At 34.4% G+C, this 19,083-nt stretch overlaps 1 protein-coding gene across 1 annotated transcript in view; it reads right to left on the reverse strand.

Moving 5' to 3' along the window:
* Nucleotides 1-19,083, reverse strand: part of Eip63E (cyclin dependent kinase Eip63E) — a 272,783-nt gene that overhangs the window by 218,170 nt on the left and 35,530 nt on the right. Inside the window, exon 2 of the mRNA XM_089633184.1 lies at nt 755-841. Within this exon, the coding sequence (XP_089489310.1) occupies nt 755-841 (87 nt within the window). The remainder of the gene's footprint in view (nt 1-754; nt 842-19,083) is intronic.

Genomic DNA, 19,083 nt, shown 5'->3' on the forward strand with positions numbered 1-19,083 from the left:
GACAGGTTACGTAACATAAATACAATAAAACTGCATTCAATTTTGTCAAGATTCAGAAACTCTTACGTTAGTATATTGGAAATGGAATTTTTATCTACCGATTGGTGGATATAAATAAATTCAAATTGAACTCACAATATTCTAGACCAAGATACTTAAATAAAATCACACTTTGTGGGAAATACGGTGGGATATACGATGCGATATATCTGAAATGAGATATTTAAGTTAAAATTTACACACGTATCGGAATAAAACAATCATATTGCTACCAAGATGCGGTTTATGTTGGGAAACAAAAATATCATTAGAATCGACGAAGCTTGGAAATAAAATGAGATAATTCTTATTCGCAATCACTCTTCCCTATGGGATTTAAAAATGCAATTAACAAAACTAAATAATTTGTCACGAACTTCTATTTTATAATAAACGTACGATAACTGACAACATACAATAACTTATTATGAAAATAATATATAATTATACAATAAGATAAATGGTAACCGGATAAATCATCACAATGATAATTCATCACATCTTTAAAAAGTTATATAAAGTCATGAAAAGTGATGAAACAAAAACTTTATTAACTGGGTTATGTAGGTTAGGTTAGGTTAAAAAAAAAATTTTCATCGTTTCTAATCACTTTATATCACTTTTTTTAAATGTGTTGAATTGTCACTGTGTTGAGTTATCATGGAACCAAGATAAATATGTGTTACAAAACAAAAACAAATGCAAATAAACTTACATAATCTGCCAAAGCTCAAAGACAGCCGCTTTTTAAGCTTTTGCATTTTACTCATTGCACCTCCTTTCTTTTCTCGCATTGTTACTCCTGAAAAAATAAGAAAAAATGTACATTAAAAACCAGTTAGAGGGATCATCGCACTGTAATAGTTGACGCCATCAGTGTTTTCCTTGTCGAAACACTTGTTTATTTACGTGGGTTAAAGTGCTTCCTACGACAGTTGTGGAAACATCTTGGAAAGGTTGAAAATAAATAAACGTCACAAACCCCACATATAGTTTATAAAATTGTAACAAATAAAATAATTCAAACACGAATAAACTAACTAAATGATCGTTGTTTTTTTACATTCACAAAAAATCTAAATACATTCATCAGGACAGTATAATACATTCTGTCCTGATGAAGCTACGGTTGTAGCGAAACCCGGTCGACATTAAGTATTTACCTATAAGTGATGTTTACAAAGTTATTGTTTAATTTTAAAAAAGTATTTCTTATAAAACCAAACAAACTAGAGGGGAAATATTGTTTCATCCATTCACATAACAATTTCAATACAATTTGATTTGTTTGTTATTAAAAACCTCATTTCCCTATCTCGGCCAACAATGCGTGTGTATAAATATGCAGAATTAGCAAGATTACATGGTGAGATAACGAAGAACAACCAAAACTGCCCCGTAAAGTGTGCAGGTAACATGCAAGTAGGCAGGTGAAACTGGCACGTGAGCCACCTGTTACATCATTATTCCCATCTCACTGCGGCCCTTCACCACTCCACCACTGGGGAGTACATAATACCTTACCTACAGAACACACAGCTAGAGCCCAATGCGCATCTGCTCCCCGCATTGTGTTAGAAATTGAGATGCTAACAATGCGAGACAACAAACACTGCGTCTGACAAATGAATATGAAAGAAGCTATTGAAAATCTGCCATAAAAATGTTGTTGGAGCGTAGAAAAATCTGCGGCGTCACAAATTACTAGTTTAATATTATATTCTCACTTTTTATTGAAAACCCTTCTAGAAATATTGCGATTTTGGTACTCGTACATCAGTCGTCCGAACAAGTTATTTATGTGATAACTTTTCTGAATTTATTAAGGTAAATATTGGCTCATGTTTAAACACGGAGAAAAATGAGTATGGCTGATATATTAAAATCCTGTAAAAAAACGTGATTGCAAGCAGTGGCGGCCAGCTAATATGTGCTCCCGAGCGCCGAACAACCAACAAGATTTCCGACATGACTAATCACAATACGAAACTCGGTTCGGTTATAATATCTCATTCAAAAGGTACCTACTTATTAAGCGCGCTTAACTTGCAGACCGACTTTGACTTGTGCCTATGTTCGTAGCGGTTCGTTTTCGATTGCGATCCAAAATTTAACTGCTTTGTCGCATATTCTGTGGAACAGTCGAAAGCGTGGGTACATACCAGTTCATACTATTCTTTGCAAATAATACCATATCATGGACGGCGTTCGGGGTTTTACCACCACATCAGAAGGAACGGTTTATTCAGTAGAAAGTTAAACTAAAACGCGTATGTTTAATGTTATTGTCGATATCGTGGTTTCAATTTACCATCTGCTATTTTCAGCGAATGTTTCGCTTCTTGGATACAAGCATTTAAGATAAAACATGTCATTAAGAGATGAGTGATGGTCAGATTACTTCTTATCAGTTTAGTCAGTACTCGCCGTTGCCGGGCACGGTCTGTTGAATTAAAAAATGTTCTTACTCTGCGAAAGTTTTTAAGTTTAATTGCAGGTTATATCGATCTTGTATATCAATTATTAATAGGGTTATCAATTGCAGGTTATACTAATTTATGATTACTTTTGTGTTTGTTCAAAGTATAAATTAAGAATGAGTTTGAATGTGGAATACATTAAGAACAATAGGTCGAGTTTTGAAAACAAAGTGATAATAAAAAATGCCTGTCCACCTAAAATCTGAACTGATAATAAAACAAGAGTGAAAATCTGGATCGAAGAAGTTTACTCGATCATTTAACAAAACAATGTATAACAAAGCTTCGTAGCTCTGTGCATGTGATCAATTGAATAGTTTATTTTGTTTTACGTGTTTAATTTACGATGTTGATTCAGTTTGGACAATCAGCGGTGTTACTGATGTAACTCACCTTTCTTAAAAAATCAAAAAACATAATTCTTATCATTTACATTTACAAAAAGTTTTGAGCTTAAAGGTTTTAGGAAAAGTTGACATCAGAATGCAATTGGATTCTGGCTACCGTGCCTAAGTTAAACACCATAATGAGCTATTTAATAAAAATCGATAAAGGTCAAATTTCCCAGAACATGATTTCAATGTTACGTTTAAAACGTATGACTTCCTAAATAAAGTTCAGTAAAAGTGAACTCTGTAGAATTTACGCCCGCGACGATTTTTCAAAAGCTAACGGCCCTTTATCAATTTTACAATTTTTTTATAGTACTTGTTTATTAGAAGACTTTCCCGAGACTGTGAAATTACTAAAACTTTTGTGCACCATTCATGACCTTTGGAATGACCTCAGTTGAAAGCTAAAGATGTTTCTCAACGTCAAAAAGAATAAAATCTTTTTTAAACACGTTGAACCAGGACAGACTGATCGCACTATCAGTGTTAAGCATTGATAGAGGTCTTCGCTAAACAAAAGGAGCAGAGAATAGAACTTCTTTATAAATAGGTATGTACCTTTATTTAATTTATTTTATGACTTAATGTTGTAATCCGGTGAACCCCCATATATTTTGACCACCGGCCGCCACTGATTGCAAGCCATTACCTAATAAAATATATTAGTCCATTCAGAATATATCGGAACAGGTGTTCATGCCTTTCGTGATAAACATGATGATGAAATGTATTTATTTATTAATTTATTAATCTTAAGTTAGCTCACATCTTCGTGTGTGCTAATAGTTTTATAAACATATAAACATGTACATTGTTTGGCAAACATAATCTTTCTTTAAATATTTCAATAAAGTCACAAAAAAAGAAACATTAATAATTGAGATAGACATATTTTCTTAATTCATTTTTGAACTTATTAATATTTTCTATCACAGCAATTTCCTTCGGGATTTTGTTTTAGAGTTGAACGGCCTGGTACATCAGAGATTTTTGGGTGCTTGTTTTTTTTCTTGTTGGCAATCTAATTTGCTTAGAATTTCTCGTCCCGTGTCCGTGTATCTCGTTATTGTAATTTATTTTTCTTTTCAGTTCCTTAGACATCATCCCTATGTTAATTTTATGTATAAAAATAAGTACATTCAAATACACAGTTTGCTTCACCGTCAAAATATTCAGCTCCTTTAACATGTCTCTTATCCGTGTGTATATGTTGCGCTTAAGTATTATTCGCATTGCTTTATTTTGCAGTATTTGCATTTTTTTCATTTTCTCTTTATTGCAGAGAAAAAGAATACTTGAACAGTAATTAAAGTGTGGTGATATAATTGTATTGTATATTATCTGGCATGTTTCTTTATTTACTTTGTTTCTGATTCTACCAAGAAATGATATTTTTTTGCAATTTTTTTTAATTGTATAGTCTGCATTTTTTGAGATGTTCAATTTTGAGTCTATAATAACACCTAGATATTTAATTTCTTCCACTTTTTTATGATTTCTCCATTTATAGAAACCTTTGGTTCCTCATGCGTATTTGTTCTGCCTATATGCATGTATTTTGTCTTATTTACATTTAGTTTTAATTTATTTAGTTCGAGCCATTTTGACAATGTTTCTAAGTCACTATATATCTTTTTGATTGCTTTCTCATAATTATCTTATATTTCAATATTTTAATTTTTATGAACACTTATTCCGACATCCTCATAACACGTTCGTGTTTTACTGATAATTTTTAAGTAAATCTGTCAATTCATCCGTTAAAGGCCTGCAGTCCCGTTTTTTAACAGGAATACGAATAATTTGACCAGATTTTTAATGAATTAGCAAATTTTATCCGTGAACTTACAAGAAACCGACATTCTAAAGGTTTAAAGGTTGTAAAGTGTAACCTATATTTCGGTTGCAAACTCGAAAGGTTAGGGTGGAATAAAATATGTATATTTTTTAAGTTTCACATAAAGAGGCGTTTTTATATTATTTTTTTCATTTGGTTGATGGAAATCTACATTAACCTTGGATATGTTAACTTTGTATGCTGCCTGCTGTCATTATTTGCTTTGCTATTCTTGTTACATGTGAAATTCGTTAAGTATTTGACCCTTATGAACTACTGTGGAAAAGCCAAGTTTATGAACTACTAAGATCGCTGACTGAGATTAAGGCATAGCAAATTACAGTGAAAACATTGTAGGGTCCATACATGTATCCAACTTGAATACCCGCTTCTGGGGGCGTGATCCTTTCACTGGGTACTTTATTTAACTGCCAAGTAAGCCTACAACTAGCGACTTGAGTTAAGCTTCAAAAATAACAACAGCTCTAATAAATACAGCCCTGTTCGCGGTGTTTGATGTCACTTCGATAAGGAAACTTTATATAGTCGGAAAAGGGATTTCCTGAAAATCTACCAGTACCTTTGAAATTGTCGAATTCCGAAGTACCCACCATTTAACTAGAATGGGGTCTATTTTTCTTACAATAGTCGCCCTCTTCGTGGATTTTTGGCTTTCTAGTAATGTCCCTAATGATCTTTGCAGCTGAGAAAACTCCAGAACAAAGGCAATGTTGAATTCATAATGGATAAAATGGGAGCTGTATCCTGCTATTGCTGGTCGTAAAGATAATTACAGCAAGTAGTGGCTATCTTCTGTTTTCTGATAACATTATCATTATATGTCAAGTGGTTTAAGACACCTGTCCCGGAAAGACAAGAGATCTTGGGTTCAATTCCTAGTTAAGGCCTTTATCTTTTTATTTTTCTGTGTCTTGTTCTGTTTCGTTTAGATTTATTAGTATTATCTTATTCTTCAGTGATATATTACATTGGTGGGTATAACCTTCAAAATACGTTCAAAAGAAAAAAGTTGTTACTGAATTTTATTTTCATTTTACCCAAGCGAAACGAAAGTAAAAGCTTCAATTTATTCAAATCATATTTTTGGTATTCATAATGTAAACCGATTCGTGGTAAAAAATAATCTGAAGAGTGATTTCACTTAAAGAGTGGGTTGTTTAAAAAAATTTGAACAATTCATCAAATTTCAAAGTTGACTTTCAAGTTCTGTTATTATATCATAATTGACCAGTTGTTTAACAAAGCCGAAATAATAACAGAACTTGAATAGAACCTTCACAGAACTTGAAAATCAACTTTGGAATTTGATGAATTGTTCACATTGTTTCACAGAACCCGTCCTTAGTGAAGCTTCGCTTTAAGGCGATGCCATACGAAGTAATGGAAAATCATGTGTTTTTGGTTTGAAAATTTGGTCGTCTAGAAATGTTTTAGATGCTTTAATTAAATACTGCGAGTAGAATACATCTTGGCCTTTGAAATAATCGAATATTTTTTAGATAAGTCTTTTTATAAGCCCAGAAAAAAATAGTGTAAAGGCCTATGAAAACTGCTTTAAAGTTCAAAATCTCCTACTTATGAACCCATTTTCGGTTATGATTTTATTGTATAATGTGGCAAATTAAGTTATTTGTAAAATGATCGAAAAAAATTAAATATTTATGCCTAAACATCCACAAAATAAAATAAAAGGCACTTTTTGGCCATGTTTTTTTCTTGCATAAATCAGAACAGGCGGATGGTGTTAAGCGGGAATTTAAACCTTATCGCCATCTACGTAAGGGTTGTAATTGATAGCGGCTCAATTTAAAATATTACACGACGTAGTGCATCGCCTTAATGTTGCAAAAAGAAGAAATTCAAACGTTGTTAAAGATGACAAAAGATTTATTACACCTCCGTAACCATTCAAAATGCATTCATAATACAGCGCAGTTTGCCCAATGCAAATTAAATTCAAAGCTGCATCACAAACATTGGATTAAGAATTTATATTGGTATATGTACTTAAACAAATAAACCTGTATTAGCACATATTGCTCGCCATAATTTTAGGTAGTAAAAAATTCTACTCATATCATTGTAATCTTTTCATTATATCAGTACTAAATATTATATAAACAATGACAAAAGTCTACAAACACGGGTTACCTTGGTACGTATACACACACAAATTACGCATGCGCAATTTTCTAGGCGGTTACACGATGATATCATTACCAAGCCTTTTACGCCGATATTTCCGTCTGGTAAGTAAGTCCGTATTAAATAAAATACATTATATTATTATTATGGAGTCCAAATGAGGGTTAGTCATCACAATGGAATCTACGTAATAGAAATGTGCGCATTTTAAACTAATGTGACAGAACAGTACCTAATCATATCATGAATATATATTAAATGTCATAAGTATATAAACAATGACAAAAGTCTACAAACACGGGTTACCTTGGTACGTATACACACACAAATTACGCATGCGCAATTTTCTAGGCGGTTACACGATGATATCATTACCAAGCCTTTTACGCCGATATTTCCGTCTGGTAAGTAAGTCCGTATTAAATAAAATACATTATATTATTATTATGGAGTCCAAATGAGGGTTAGTCATCACAATGGAATCTACGTAATAGAAATGTGCGCATTTTAAACTAATGTGACAGAACAGTACCTAATCATATCATGAATATATATTAAATGTCATTACTTAGGACCGGTTGTTTCGGAGAATTTGAACAATTCATCAAATTTCAACGTTAATTTGCGAGTTCTGTGAAAGTCCTATTCAAGTTCTGATATTATATCATTAAAGGCTAGTTGCTTGACAGAACTGAAATAATAACAGAACTAGAAAATATCTTTCACAGAACTCGCAAATTAACGTTGAAATTTGAAGAGTTGTTCAAATTCTCCGAAGCAACCCGTCCTTATATTTTATCGGTCATAAAAACAACAATTGAATTGCGTACCAAATACACATTTTAAAAATAATTCAAAATAACTGAACACCGACGGAATATTCCATACTTATATAAAATAATGGACTACTCCGTATATCGAGCACGAAAATACAAATGACCATGAAAAAGATCGACAAAATCTTTGGTACGTGCACCCCATAATACTGAGGAAAAAAAGTTATATTATACGTGGCCAAAATAATTTACGTAGAAATTATAAAGTGCAATCACTCTTTGGCAGCCTCTAATAACGACCAGCTGATGACTTTGCAGAATTCAATTTCGCATGACAATTGAATTTGATAGCCACCTCCGGACTGGAACCTCACAACACTTGACCAGCTTGGCGTTGAGCACAGGAGGGCGGTTCGTATATTTGAGAAATCGCTTTTAATAGATTTAATAACATTATACTTATTTATACATAGTTTTAAAGTGCTGATATGGAATTAATATAAATAGTTGAATGAACCCCTAGAATCCAGTAAGAAGTTCAAGACTAAAGCAGAGTAACGTTGTTGTCGGCAGCATAAGAACAAGGCGTTCCGGCTTGTATGTGGTCACCTTTGTCTTTTCTCATTCAATTAAGACCGCATTAACAAATTCCCCTCCCTTAACCCGTCACGCAACATCTCCCAATCGTCTACAAAGAGTCACATAAAGGTTTATTAGTTCGAAAGCTATTGCCACTCGGTCACACCAATCCGTCTTCATTTGTCTTGATAATTTCAATTCGTGCGAACATTTAACCTGTCAAAAAAACAAGTCGACCAATTTCAATCAGAGTGATGTTAAAAAACTACCGAAATTATTATCTAATAGCCCGAAAAAACCGCAATACAGTCGGTTCCCACAGCGGGAGTTAGATACGGCTAGGGTTACCAGATGGTATCCAAAAAAATGTCCTCCATTTACAATTAAATAATAATAATGATTGGATTATTTATATAGCCCCGTTTTCGTAAGAAAATCACCTCAATGTACTCCATCCATTTTTAAATCGTCTTATGATTTTCTAAAGCCGTTAAACTTACGGGTAAAGGGGTAATATAATAGAGTAGGTTAATTTTTTATGTTCAATTTTGCAATTTTGTCATTTTTCAAAACAAAAATAATTTTTCAAAAATTAGGTACTGCACAAAAATATATTTTTTAATTCATATAAATTGTTTTCGATAGCAAATATCTCCCCGGAAGAACGATCTATATGGATCATCAGGTCAAAGAGCGGTTTTTTTATCAATCTACCTATAGCATCAGGGGAGGTCCTGGAGAATTTATCTCTCTTTTTTTAAACTGCTGTTATTAATATCTGTGGTTGAATTTTTTTCTACGCGTATAATTAATTAACTATACTAATTTTTCCAAGAAAGTTTCTTGTAGCCCGTTATCACTTTGTGACGTCATTATTTATTTTATTAAAAAGACAAATAACTTTTTACATCGCTTAATTTTTATATACACAAAATACATGTTACGCATGTTACATGTTACGGTCTATTCCACGGCACATAAATCCTTTAAATATAACATATACACTGCTTTACCACCGCACAAACACCCTTTAAATCTAACATATACACCGTTATTCCACCGCACATACATCCTTTAAATGTAACATGTACACCACTATTCCACCGCACATAGATCCTTTAAATGTAACATATACACCGTTATTCCACCGCATATAAATCCTTTTTCCAGAAATTTTGTTTTTTTTTATTGTTCTTACTTATTTATTTTAAAAAAGAATGACAAACATTCCCGGGTTACGAATAACCTGACAATATTTGAAAATCTCCTACTACCACCACAGTAAGCGGAAAATGTTGCTTGTGTTGTGATGGAGGACTTAGCCAGCCGAGGAATTGGACACACTACGCCTGGGTGGGACCCAAACGCGATGTCAACTCGGCCACCGACCGGTCAATTATGTATCACAATTTTTATTTTTATTTATTTTAAATACATAGTAAATATTAGTAAATGATTTCTGCGCTGTTATTTTTTTAATATTTTTTTGACGAACGTGTGAAACTGTTTTTTGCCTCACCTGAATAAAATTGATTTTTCATATAGATCGATCTTCCGGGGACGTATTCATTATTGCTTTCATTTAAAATATACCAAAATATTCTCAATTTCATTTGTCATCCAATGATTCATCTGGTAACCCTACATTAAATACGGATAAATTACATCAACACTGATAACTCGATGCCCAGGATGCATTTAAAACAAGGACGCGGAGAAAATTATCAGCAGAGATTGTGTGGTGTCGAAGGGATGTGTTTCTGCACGAACGGTGCGATTATTGCTAACACATTCTTGTTGGATGGACTCATTCTACCGTAACAGAACTAAGTGCAGGACCCTTACATGGAACGACGAAGGCTAGGAAGTGGCGATCTTCCACAGGCTAGCTGATTGTGATTAATAAGACGGTTTGCTTAATATAATCAGAGCCTGAATCTAAATTTGGCAATAAATATACTGAAAAAAACTAAGTCATAAATATACAAGTAGTGTTCGTACCTTCTGGGATTCGACTGTTTTTATTGAAACGGCGCTAAGTATAGATTGTTCAAGCATCAGCTTTTAAATTCGTTTAAGTACCGAAAATCATCCCAGGACGTAACAAACAAGAAACTATGTTTTAAAATGTTTTATACAGTATAATAGAGTTCGAAAACATCAAGATAGTTTTTAGAAAAAATATCCGATATCTCTCAAAAGTGATTTGTATTTTCTGAAGGGATGTCTATTTTATCTATCTATTTATATAAAGAAGAGTATGTGGGCCGGGTTGGCGGTGTGGATTTAATTGATATATAAATCTAGTTTTACTCTGAGGTTGGTGAAATTTTGTACACTCGACCCTCAAATTAAGAGGAAGTTCACTGTTTACATCTGATTTAGAAAAACTCTGGGTCAACATGGGGGACAACAGCTAGTAGATTAAAAATATAATCTAAATTAGGATGAAAAGTATCTTTTTAGAGCTCTCTAATGGCTAACAGGTGTTGTCATCAATGGTCAAAGATTCCCACCGTGCCAAGGGCAATGTATTTTGAAAATGAGTTCTAACCATACAATAACGCGACGAGATGGTGTTCAAGTGATCCCAGTAAAGATAAACACGTAGAAACGCAAGAATATCCGTTAAAATTAGACACTTACTAAATTGTTAAATGTCGTTAATATCAATCAAACCTTGCTCAGGATTTGAATTAACTAAAAAATATATATTGTGTCGTTAAAATAGTAAAAAATATAGTAATAACGTTGTTGTACTGAATATAAATGATATGCACGTGTTGACATAGAAATTGTTGATGAAGAAGTTGTACATTAAAGAAGGTATAGATATTCATCTTATGACGCCAGAGCTAACCATTCAAGAGTTATCTGCAAATTGCATATAATTTTTCTGCTTTGTTGTTAAGATGATGGTTAATAGGTTCTAGTTCATCCACTATACGTGTATTCAGTTCAATTCAAAAGTCTTCTGAAAGAATTCGACATGCTCCGCCGAACAAAGTTCACGTAGTTACACAACTACAATAAAGAGACTTAAAGAGGTATCTAAAAAACACTGACAAAAACCTATATTCCTCATGTTACATACGTTATGAACGACTGGTTAAATAACGTAAAGAAATGTTTAAATGTGGTAATACAACTGAACATGACAAAAAAACCATGTAAACTTTGCTTGATGCGCTCAGATGGATCCCGGGAAGTGAGCAAGTTAGGCGAATGGTGACCACCGTATCAACTCACCAACACCCGGACGCCGAGCCCGCAGCCACCAGCCACCAGCCACCATCCAGCAGTCAGGTATCAGTTGAGCAGGCCACTCGAGGCAATGCGGTGATTCAATCAAGCGTCACACACATTGTAATGCTAATCATATGAAACGGCATCAATCGTGTGGAAATTACTATTAATTCAATGACACTGTTCCGTTCGCTTCTATATACGGACAGGCCTGGATAAAAAAACTTTGCGTATTGTGTTAGGACTGAGACAATATGAGGGGGATTTAATTTGTCCTAGAATTTAAATTGGTACGTATGAGCAAAGAGAACGCCGTCATTAGCGTACTGAAACAGGGTGCAAAGTTTGAAAAATCAATCACTTTACCACTTAACCAAGATAAGATTTTTTAAACAAACATAACAAAACATGTTCTGTCTTTGAATCATAATATTAACATGTGCCCAGAACAGAAGAGGATAAATTCGATAAAATTGTAAAAATAAGTTAGTCATCACTCATCACATGTCTTAGATCTCTTTTGAATGGCATGTTATGGTTCAATCTTGAGTCTGACAATTGAAGAGAATCCCACGGCATTCTTGTGTTGGAATTAATCCTGGATCCGTTCCTGGAACCATGTATAATTCAGTGGAGTGTAGCGAGGCATCCGGTCGGTGATTCACCTTGAAACATCGCGATGGATTGACTGATTTGGCTCACAATAATTTCATCAGATAATTTTTACTGAGAATTATCGTTAGAAAAATTGTTTGATCCAAGCTAAGAGCTATACACACACGAGTGCATTATTCAAAGTATTTTCAGTACGTTTTAAAAGAAGGAAAAAACCTACACTAACTTGTTAAATATTATGAATCAGCCTAACTTTTACTTTAAAACCTTTTAAATGTTATGCAAAACTGAAAACGAAAATGCATTACATTTGGTGACCTGGTTTTGTCGGGTAATTGCAGTCCAGACGGTCATGCAAATATTATTTTCATGCGGTAAACACACGGTCGAACCTTTTCCGGGTACAGGTCGACCTTTTGGTGGCGCAATTAATTATAAGTAACGACGCGCGATGGTAGTTGTGAGTAATACATCTGTGGGAGGCATGACTAAGCCGAGAGCAAAACCTGTATCGATAGAAACCTATGGCGGTCGAGTCGCGCAGGTGACGGCCGACCAACAACAGCAGCCAGCCAACCAACTTACTATCGCACAATGGGCCGTGTGCTTCCTAATGGCAACATTGCAACACCGGCTCAGACTTTAAACAAAATTTAACTAAAGTAGCACATGCATTACTCTCTAGTATTGCGCCTGATCTTTGATAATATTTTGATACTGTACATTTGCATGCATTTCTAATTGATTGGGGCTAGACGTATTATTATTTTATTAATTGATATAATTCATTTTGTTTATCCTTACCCTTGTCGATTTTGAGCGTGTTGTCAATAATAACGTCAATTATTTCAGTACTGCAAACGTTGCAAAATAACTGTAAAATAAATTGCAAAACACAAACACAAGTCGAGACAGCGGCAAAAGCTATTTAGACTAAATAAATTGGCGCAGCCTTTGGCAATTAGCGTTCCGCAAGTCCGAAATATCGGATTAGCACTCGAAGAGTAACAGAGAGAGGACAACAACAATAACAGATCGCTGCAGATACAGACGAGTGCACTGGACACCGAAACTTCTCGCAATGAGATCACTTATTGGGACAACTTGAACTACCGAGTCTCGGGAACAAAGGTAGTACACACTTGACACTAGACTGAAAACTGGAGGAATGGAGTCTCGGATTTTTCACCACTATATAAATGGATAAATAAATAAAATTTATTGAAGTATCGTTTTAACGACCACGATATGTGCTCTTGACGCTATTTTGTATGCAATTTCCTCGTCTAAAAAACAAATCAGGAGCTCCGGTGTGAGTTAGGCAGTTATTTTTTTAATTAAAGTGAATCAGAATTTGAACGGTTTGCTCGGCAGGTGCAATTATTAGATAGTTTGTTTGGAGCAAGAGCTACTGTTTGCGGGAGAGCTGATGGCGCGTGCAGCGGGCGAGCCGACTGCGCGGCTGACTGGTGCCGGCCGCCGCCTCGACAGGGAGGGGGAGGGGGGGGGGGGGGGGTGACCTCCCAACTCCCAACTACATCACCGACGCGAGATGCATGAACCACGATCGCCCGGGTTCAGATCCTGAGGCCGGGACTGCGAAACAATACCACAACTTGTTTAAACTGGAACAAGTAATAGACGAGATTTCGATAAGCCGAATAATGACTTTTTATTAGAATTTGTCTGTCCTAAAACGGGAATTCCTCCTAGTTGGATAGACAAAACATTTTTCAAATGATGTACTGAAAAAAAATTTGTTCGAGAAAAAATCTAAATAAGATTTGAAAGAATACGAATTATTTACTGGCTAATCATTTTTTTTAAAGAGGACGCGTTTGAGTGTATTTGTGAACACCGATAGTATCGAATGTTAAAAAAGCTTTTCGAACTAGTTTAGCAAAAGTACTTGCAAGCAGTTTTATAAAAATAAAATAGACTACGAACAGACACCCTTGGGAACGTAGTGTAACCCCATTTGACGGTACCTATGTTTTAATTTTTAGAAAGTTATAACCTACCTATCTAAAAAACGATCAAGATAACATTTTGAGGTCTGGCGCGTCTTCCGGGATAACCCAAGCGTGACTTTTCTCGAGCGATTAATCTTCCCAGAAAGTTACCTAACATTATTTTACGATGCTTCAAAACAAACTAATTACAGAATGGATGAAAATATAGCTTGGATGTGATTGATTACTCAAGTCTTAAAAAGAGAACTTAATAGCTAAAAAGAAAATCGAAGGATATTGAGCAGTAAAAAAAAATGAGACAATATTTTGATGCGTAATATTTGATCGTGAGCAAAATTGATGTGATCTCGAACGTCTTAAAGATTGAAGCTAGACCTTGTACCGAGTGTCAATTAGATTAAATCTACTACTAAAGACTTAAGGTTAATCTCAATTTTAACCTTCACCATTGAGAGTAGGTACTCCTGAGAATTGTTCTGTGATTCCGGCCTTGTATATATACAGAGGTACCCGCTCCAAACTCCAACAGCTGTTGAGTTTAGTGTTTATAGGCGCGCGGAACCTTTCTTCTCGCATTTCTTCCTCCGCACTGACCTTTACCCTCGTCACGGTCACCGGTGAAATATCTATCAACTTCCGATCTGACTACAAATCGTCGGTTTTATAAAAACGCCGGCGAAAAAGCAGCCTTGATTTTTTAACACAATTTAAAAAATGTCCGTCAAACGGCGAAAAACGGCAAGTTTTAATGAAAAATCCGTAGAATTAGTTAAAATTCCAATGAATAATAAATACTATTTTAAGACTTTTTTGAGATTCTCATTTTTTCTTGGCCCTTTTTGGCTTTTCTGACATCTTCTACTATTTCTAAGACTATCATCTAATAAACGTAAACAAAACTTTAATAGAGGAAAAATATTATTAACAAAGCTGTGTGCAAAGAGGAGTTATTACTTAAAGTGAAAAAAGGGGAGTTATTACGGGTATTCAAAGTTAGTAACATTTATTTTTTTTAAATATATAAATTTAATGTTTAATAATTTAAAATGAAACGATAACTTCGTACATGATTTCATGTCACAACACAAAAATGTTATATTTAACCAAAGATATTAGAAGAACGAGATATGCTATGTTGGCCGCCGGACCGTAGGCGGAGTACTACCTAATTAGGGTACGTTGAATACTATCGGGACGTGTACGCACAGAAATCTGTTCTATGTATTAGTGCGGATGTGTGCAATAGTATTGGTGAAGAAAACCGGCGACACTGGGCAAAACAGTTCCACACAGTATGAACTGCTCATAGCACATCTCGTTCTTCTAATATCTTTGTATTTAACTAATAAAAAATTATATGAAAAAATATTTGAAAAACAGAGGAAGGACAAGAGGATGAGTTTTCTCTTTTCGTTAGAACTTATTTTGACTCGTCCCCTTTCGTACACTAAAATAAGATTATTCCCTTGCATATTTTCCAGGGATAAACAATAACACTTTTTTATTATTATTCTCATAAGTTAACACAACACACATACGTTTAGTATTGAACAGAATGTCATCAGTACTTTATGTAAAATAAACAAGTGTGCTGTATTACGATTGAGTAAAATGCCTATAATCCACCGGAAAAAAATATTATGAGGCACACATTTTTAGCGAGTTCGTATTTCTATAATAACGGTGGCATTTGTTGACATTCAAATTTTGGTGACGGCAAACATGGACACAAACATGTTGTAATTTTTTAGTCATCTATAGGAATTCGTATAGATATTTTATGGTAATAAATAATGAACTAATGCACTGCGTAGGCTCATGCCTCAAAGCTATTGAAGATATTATATGCGAAGAGCGCATTATTCATAATATGGCAAAACGTGGGTAGGGGGGAATTGTCGTGTCACATTACCAGCCTTCTTTAATAACAGCATATTACGTAAAACATGTTTTGTAGTGATTCAAAAGATGCTTAACAATATAAGGAAATTTTGTCAAAACCTTTTTCATTAAAAATAAAATCAGACAAGTCGATCAGTCGGTGACAAAGCGGGGAGAACTTTTACCGAAAAATCCAAATAAAAAAAAATGTATTATAATTTTTTTTTAAAGCAGAGATTTAGTGAAACCACCTAGAAGCGACACATAAAAAGGTGGATTCTGCAGAGATTTAGTGAAATCACCCAGCAGCTTGCAAACATATGGTGAATTTCGCGAACGGGTAAAACCTGAAATAATAATTGGATAATTTGAATAGCGCCGTTTTCGCGAAAAATCGCCACCGTGTGTAAAGGTAGTTCAATAAATAGAGCAGACGTCAGGACAGTGGAAACTCAAATTTCGAGAACACCACACAAGAATCTGAACTCCGAAACCAGTGGAACTATGGTATCCACAATTGGGTTATATTGTGAGGCTAGATGGAATAGCAAATGGAGAAAAGAATGGTAGGGAAGTACTCCATATCTCAATGAATACATACCATGATTTTATTAATATTGTTTCAATCCTTAATAATATTACGAAAGGTTAAATATTTAATAATAATTTTTACTCGAGATATTCTAGGTATCATTAATTATTTTTTACATCACGGGACAACGGTAAGCGGGCAATTCATCACATTTTTGAAAAGTAAAATAAAAGTCATGAAAAGTGATGAAATATTAAGTTAAATAGGTTAGGTTAGGATAGGTTTACAGGCCAGATTTCATCACGTTTATGCCTTTGTATCAAGTCCCAAAAGTGTTTTGAATTGCCACTGTCCTGAGTTGTCATGGAACCGGGAAATCATACGTAAAGGAAACTTTCTTAGAACAAAAGTTCGTATGGTTTTTAAAATTGCGGGGCATGAATATCTAAAACATGACTGAAGCAAGATTTCGCGGTTGCTTTTTTGTTAGTAAATTGGGTTCAGTTTCGAGGGTATTTATTAATAATAATTAATATCGGAATTTGGAAGGGAGGGAGATCAGAAGCTGCGGAAGGTGTTAGCGGCCGGCGCGAGGACAGGCGTTGGAATTTTACTAGCCGTTATTGTTTTGTATACAAATAAACACTAACTTTTTTAACTTTTAAAGCGCAGGGTTGCGAAACAAATAAATCGTTATTCTAAAATTTAAAATTTTGTATACACCGAAAAATAGTGTATAGCAATGCAAAATAACATTGCTGGGTGTACTATTGGACCTAGACAAGCAAAAAAATCTTTAAATAACTTGATTACCTTTAATTAATTTATTATTTTTATTATAAAACATTTATATTACTACAATTTTAATAACGATACAAAAGTAGTCACGCTGTACTGCCACAAGCAGCTTATCTGCAGGTTCTGCCATTTTTCTTTAATTTAATAAACATAACACAATATAATCATTTTGTTAGTAAATTTAGTCAAATTTAATTTCACACAATGTCTATCCGCAATGCACTGGACTCTTCTTATGATTGTAGCTGCTTCCTTTATCATGTTTCCAGTAATTCTCCCCCAGATTATTTTTTGGGTAAAATTTGTAGAAATGCATCTCAAATTCAAGCACACTTGGGTGAGTCCATTTTAATGAATTCTTCCAAGTCAGTTTGTACAGTTTTTATAATAATTCTAGTAGTTACGTACTACTCGGTTTTCGCTGAGTTTCTATATTTTTCGGTGACCGGATAAATCATCACAATGATAATTCATCACATCTTTAAAAAGTTATATAAGGTCATGGAAAGTGATGAAACAAAAACTTTATTAACTCGGTTAAGTAGGTTAGGTTAGGTTAAAAAAAAAAAATTTCATCGTTTCTAATGACTTTATATCACTTTTTAAAGGTGTGTTGAATTGTCACTGTGTTGAGTTATTATGGAACCATTTTTCCTATTGAAAAAGTTACAGAAAATACGGCATCTTGTCTTATTTTTTGACAGTTAAATTATTATTTCAAAGCTCCATAGCTCATGATGAAAATTACGCTACGAACTGAAGAAGGAAATTTCTGACAGAGAAGGATTTGTGTTTATACAGGTGACGCAAAAAGACCTCTGTGGTTTAAATTCGTTATAACTATTTTATTTCAATCGAAAAGACTTTTGGGGTATTTGGGGAAACGGTCAATTCGACGAGAGAATTAATTCACGCAGTAGCTGGCGACTTAATAGCCCCCGATTGTTTTCTTTGGGCCTATTTAAAAGTGTGAGTGTACGTCAATAAGCCAGCGACCATTCCCTAATTGAAATCAATATTCACCATGAAATAAATCCGTGCCACCACACCTGAAATTTTGCGAAAGATGGTGGTAAATGTGTTGGAATGAGCAGGAAGATGCGAAGCAGAAAATGGCCACCATTTGCGAGACGTAATCTTTCACATTTAGGTCAATAAAATTCCCTATTTGTATACATAGAGCTACAATTAGAGGCGCTACTGCGTACTAATATCTCGTTGAAACTTATTCCACTATTAGAACGCGATAAGCGGTGCGTAGAACGGATAGGGTAGTTTTAGTAAGAATGTTGGGAGAGTTCGAGGTCAGTTGTAGGTAAAAAAGCGGAACCTTTTTTTTCGCTTCATGTCTCATCTAAATATAATACATCAATACGGTCGGTGTCCCACTGTTGATGTTCAATTCCTCGGCTGGCTCCATCACAACACAAGCAACATGTTCCGCTTACTGTGGTGGTAGTAGTAGTATTTCAATTATTTTCAGGTTATTCGTAACCCGGGAATGTTTGGCTTTCTTTAAAAAAAATGTTTTTACAAAAATATGGCAAAATTTACTCGGAAAAAAATTTCAAACCATAAAGGTCATTTTGCGCCAACATGTACAATTTGACGGCAGGAAACACCATTCGAGAGATTGTAACACAAATTGTCAGAATTTAAGTAGAGATTGTGCAAAATCGACGGCCGGCATAGTCCAGTGGTAACGCATTGGACTGCCATTCCGAAGGTCGCGGGTTCAAACCCGGCGTGCGCAAATAAATTTTATTTGA

The sequence above is a fragment of the Hesperophylax consimilis genome, chromosome 7 (genome assembly GCF_061612785.1).
Source record: "Hesperophylax consimilis isolate HC1 chromosome 7, BYU_Hcon_1.0, whole genome shotgun sequence".
Lineage (NCBI taxonomy): Eukaryota > Metazoa > Arthropoda > Insecta > Trichoptera > Limnephilidae > Hesperophylax > Hesperophylax consimilis.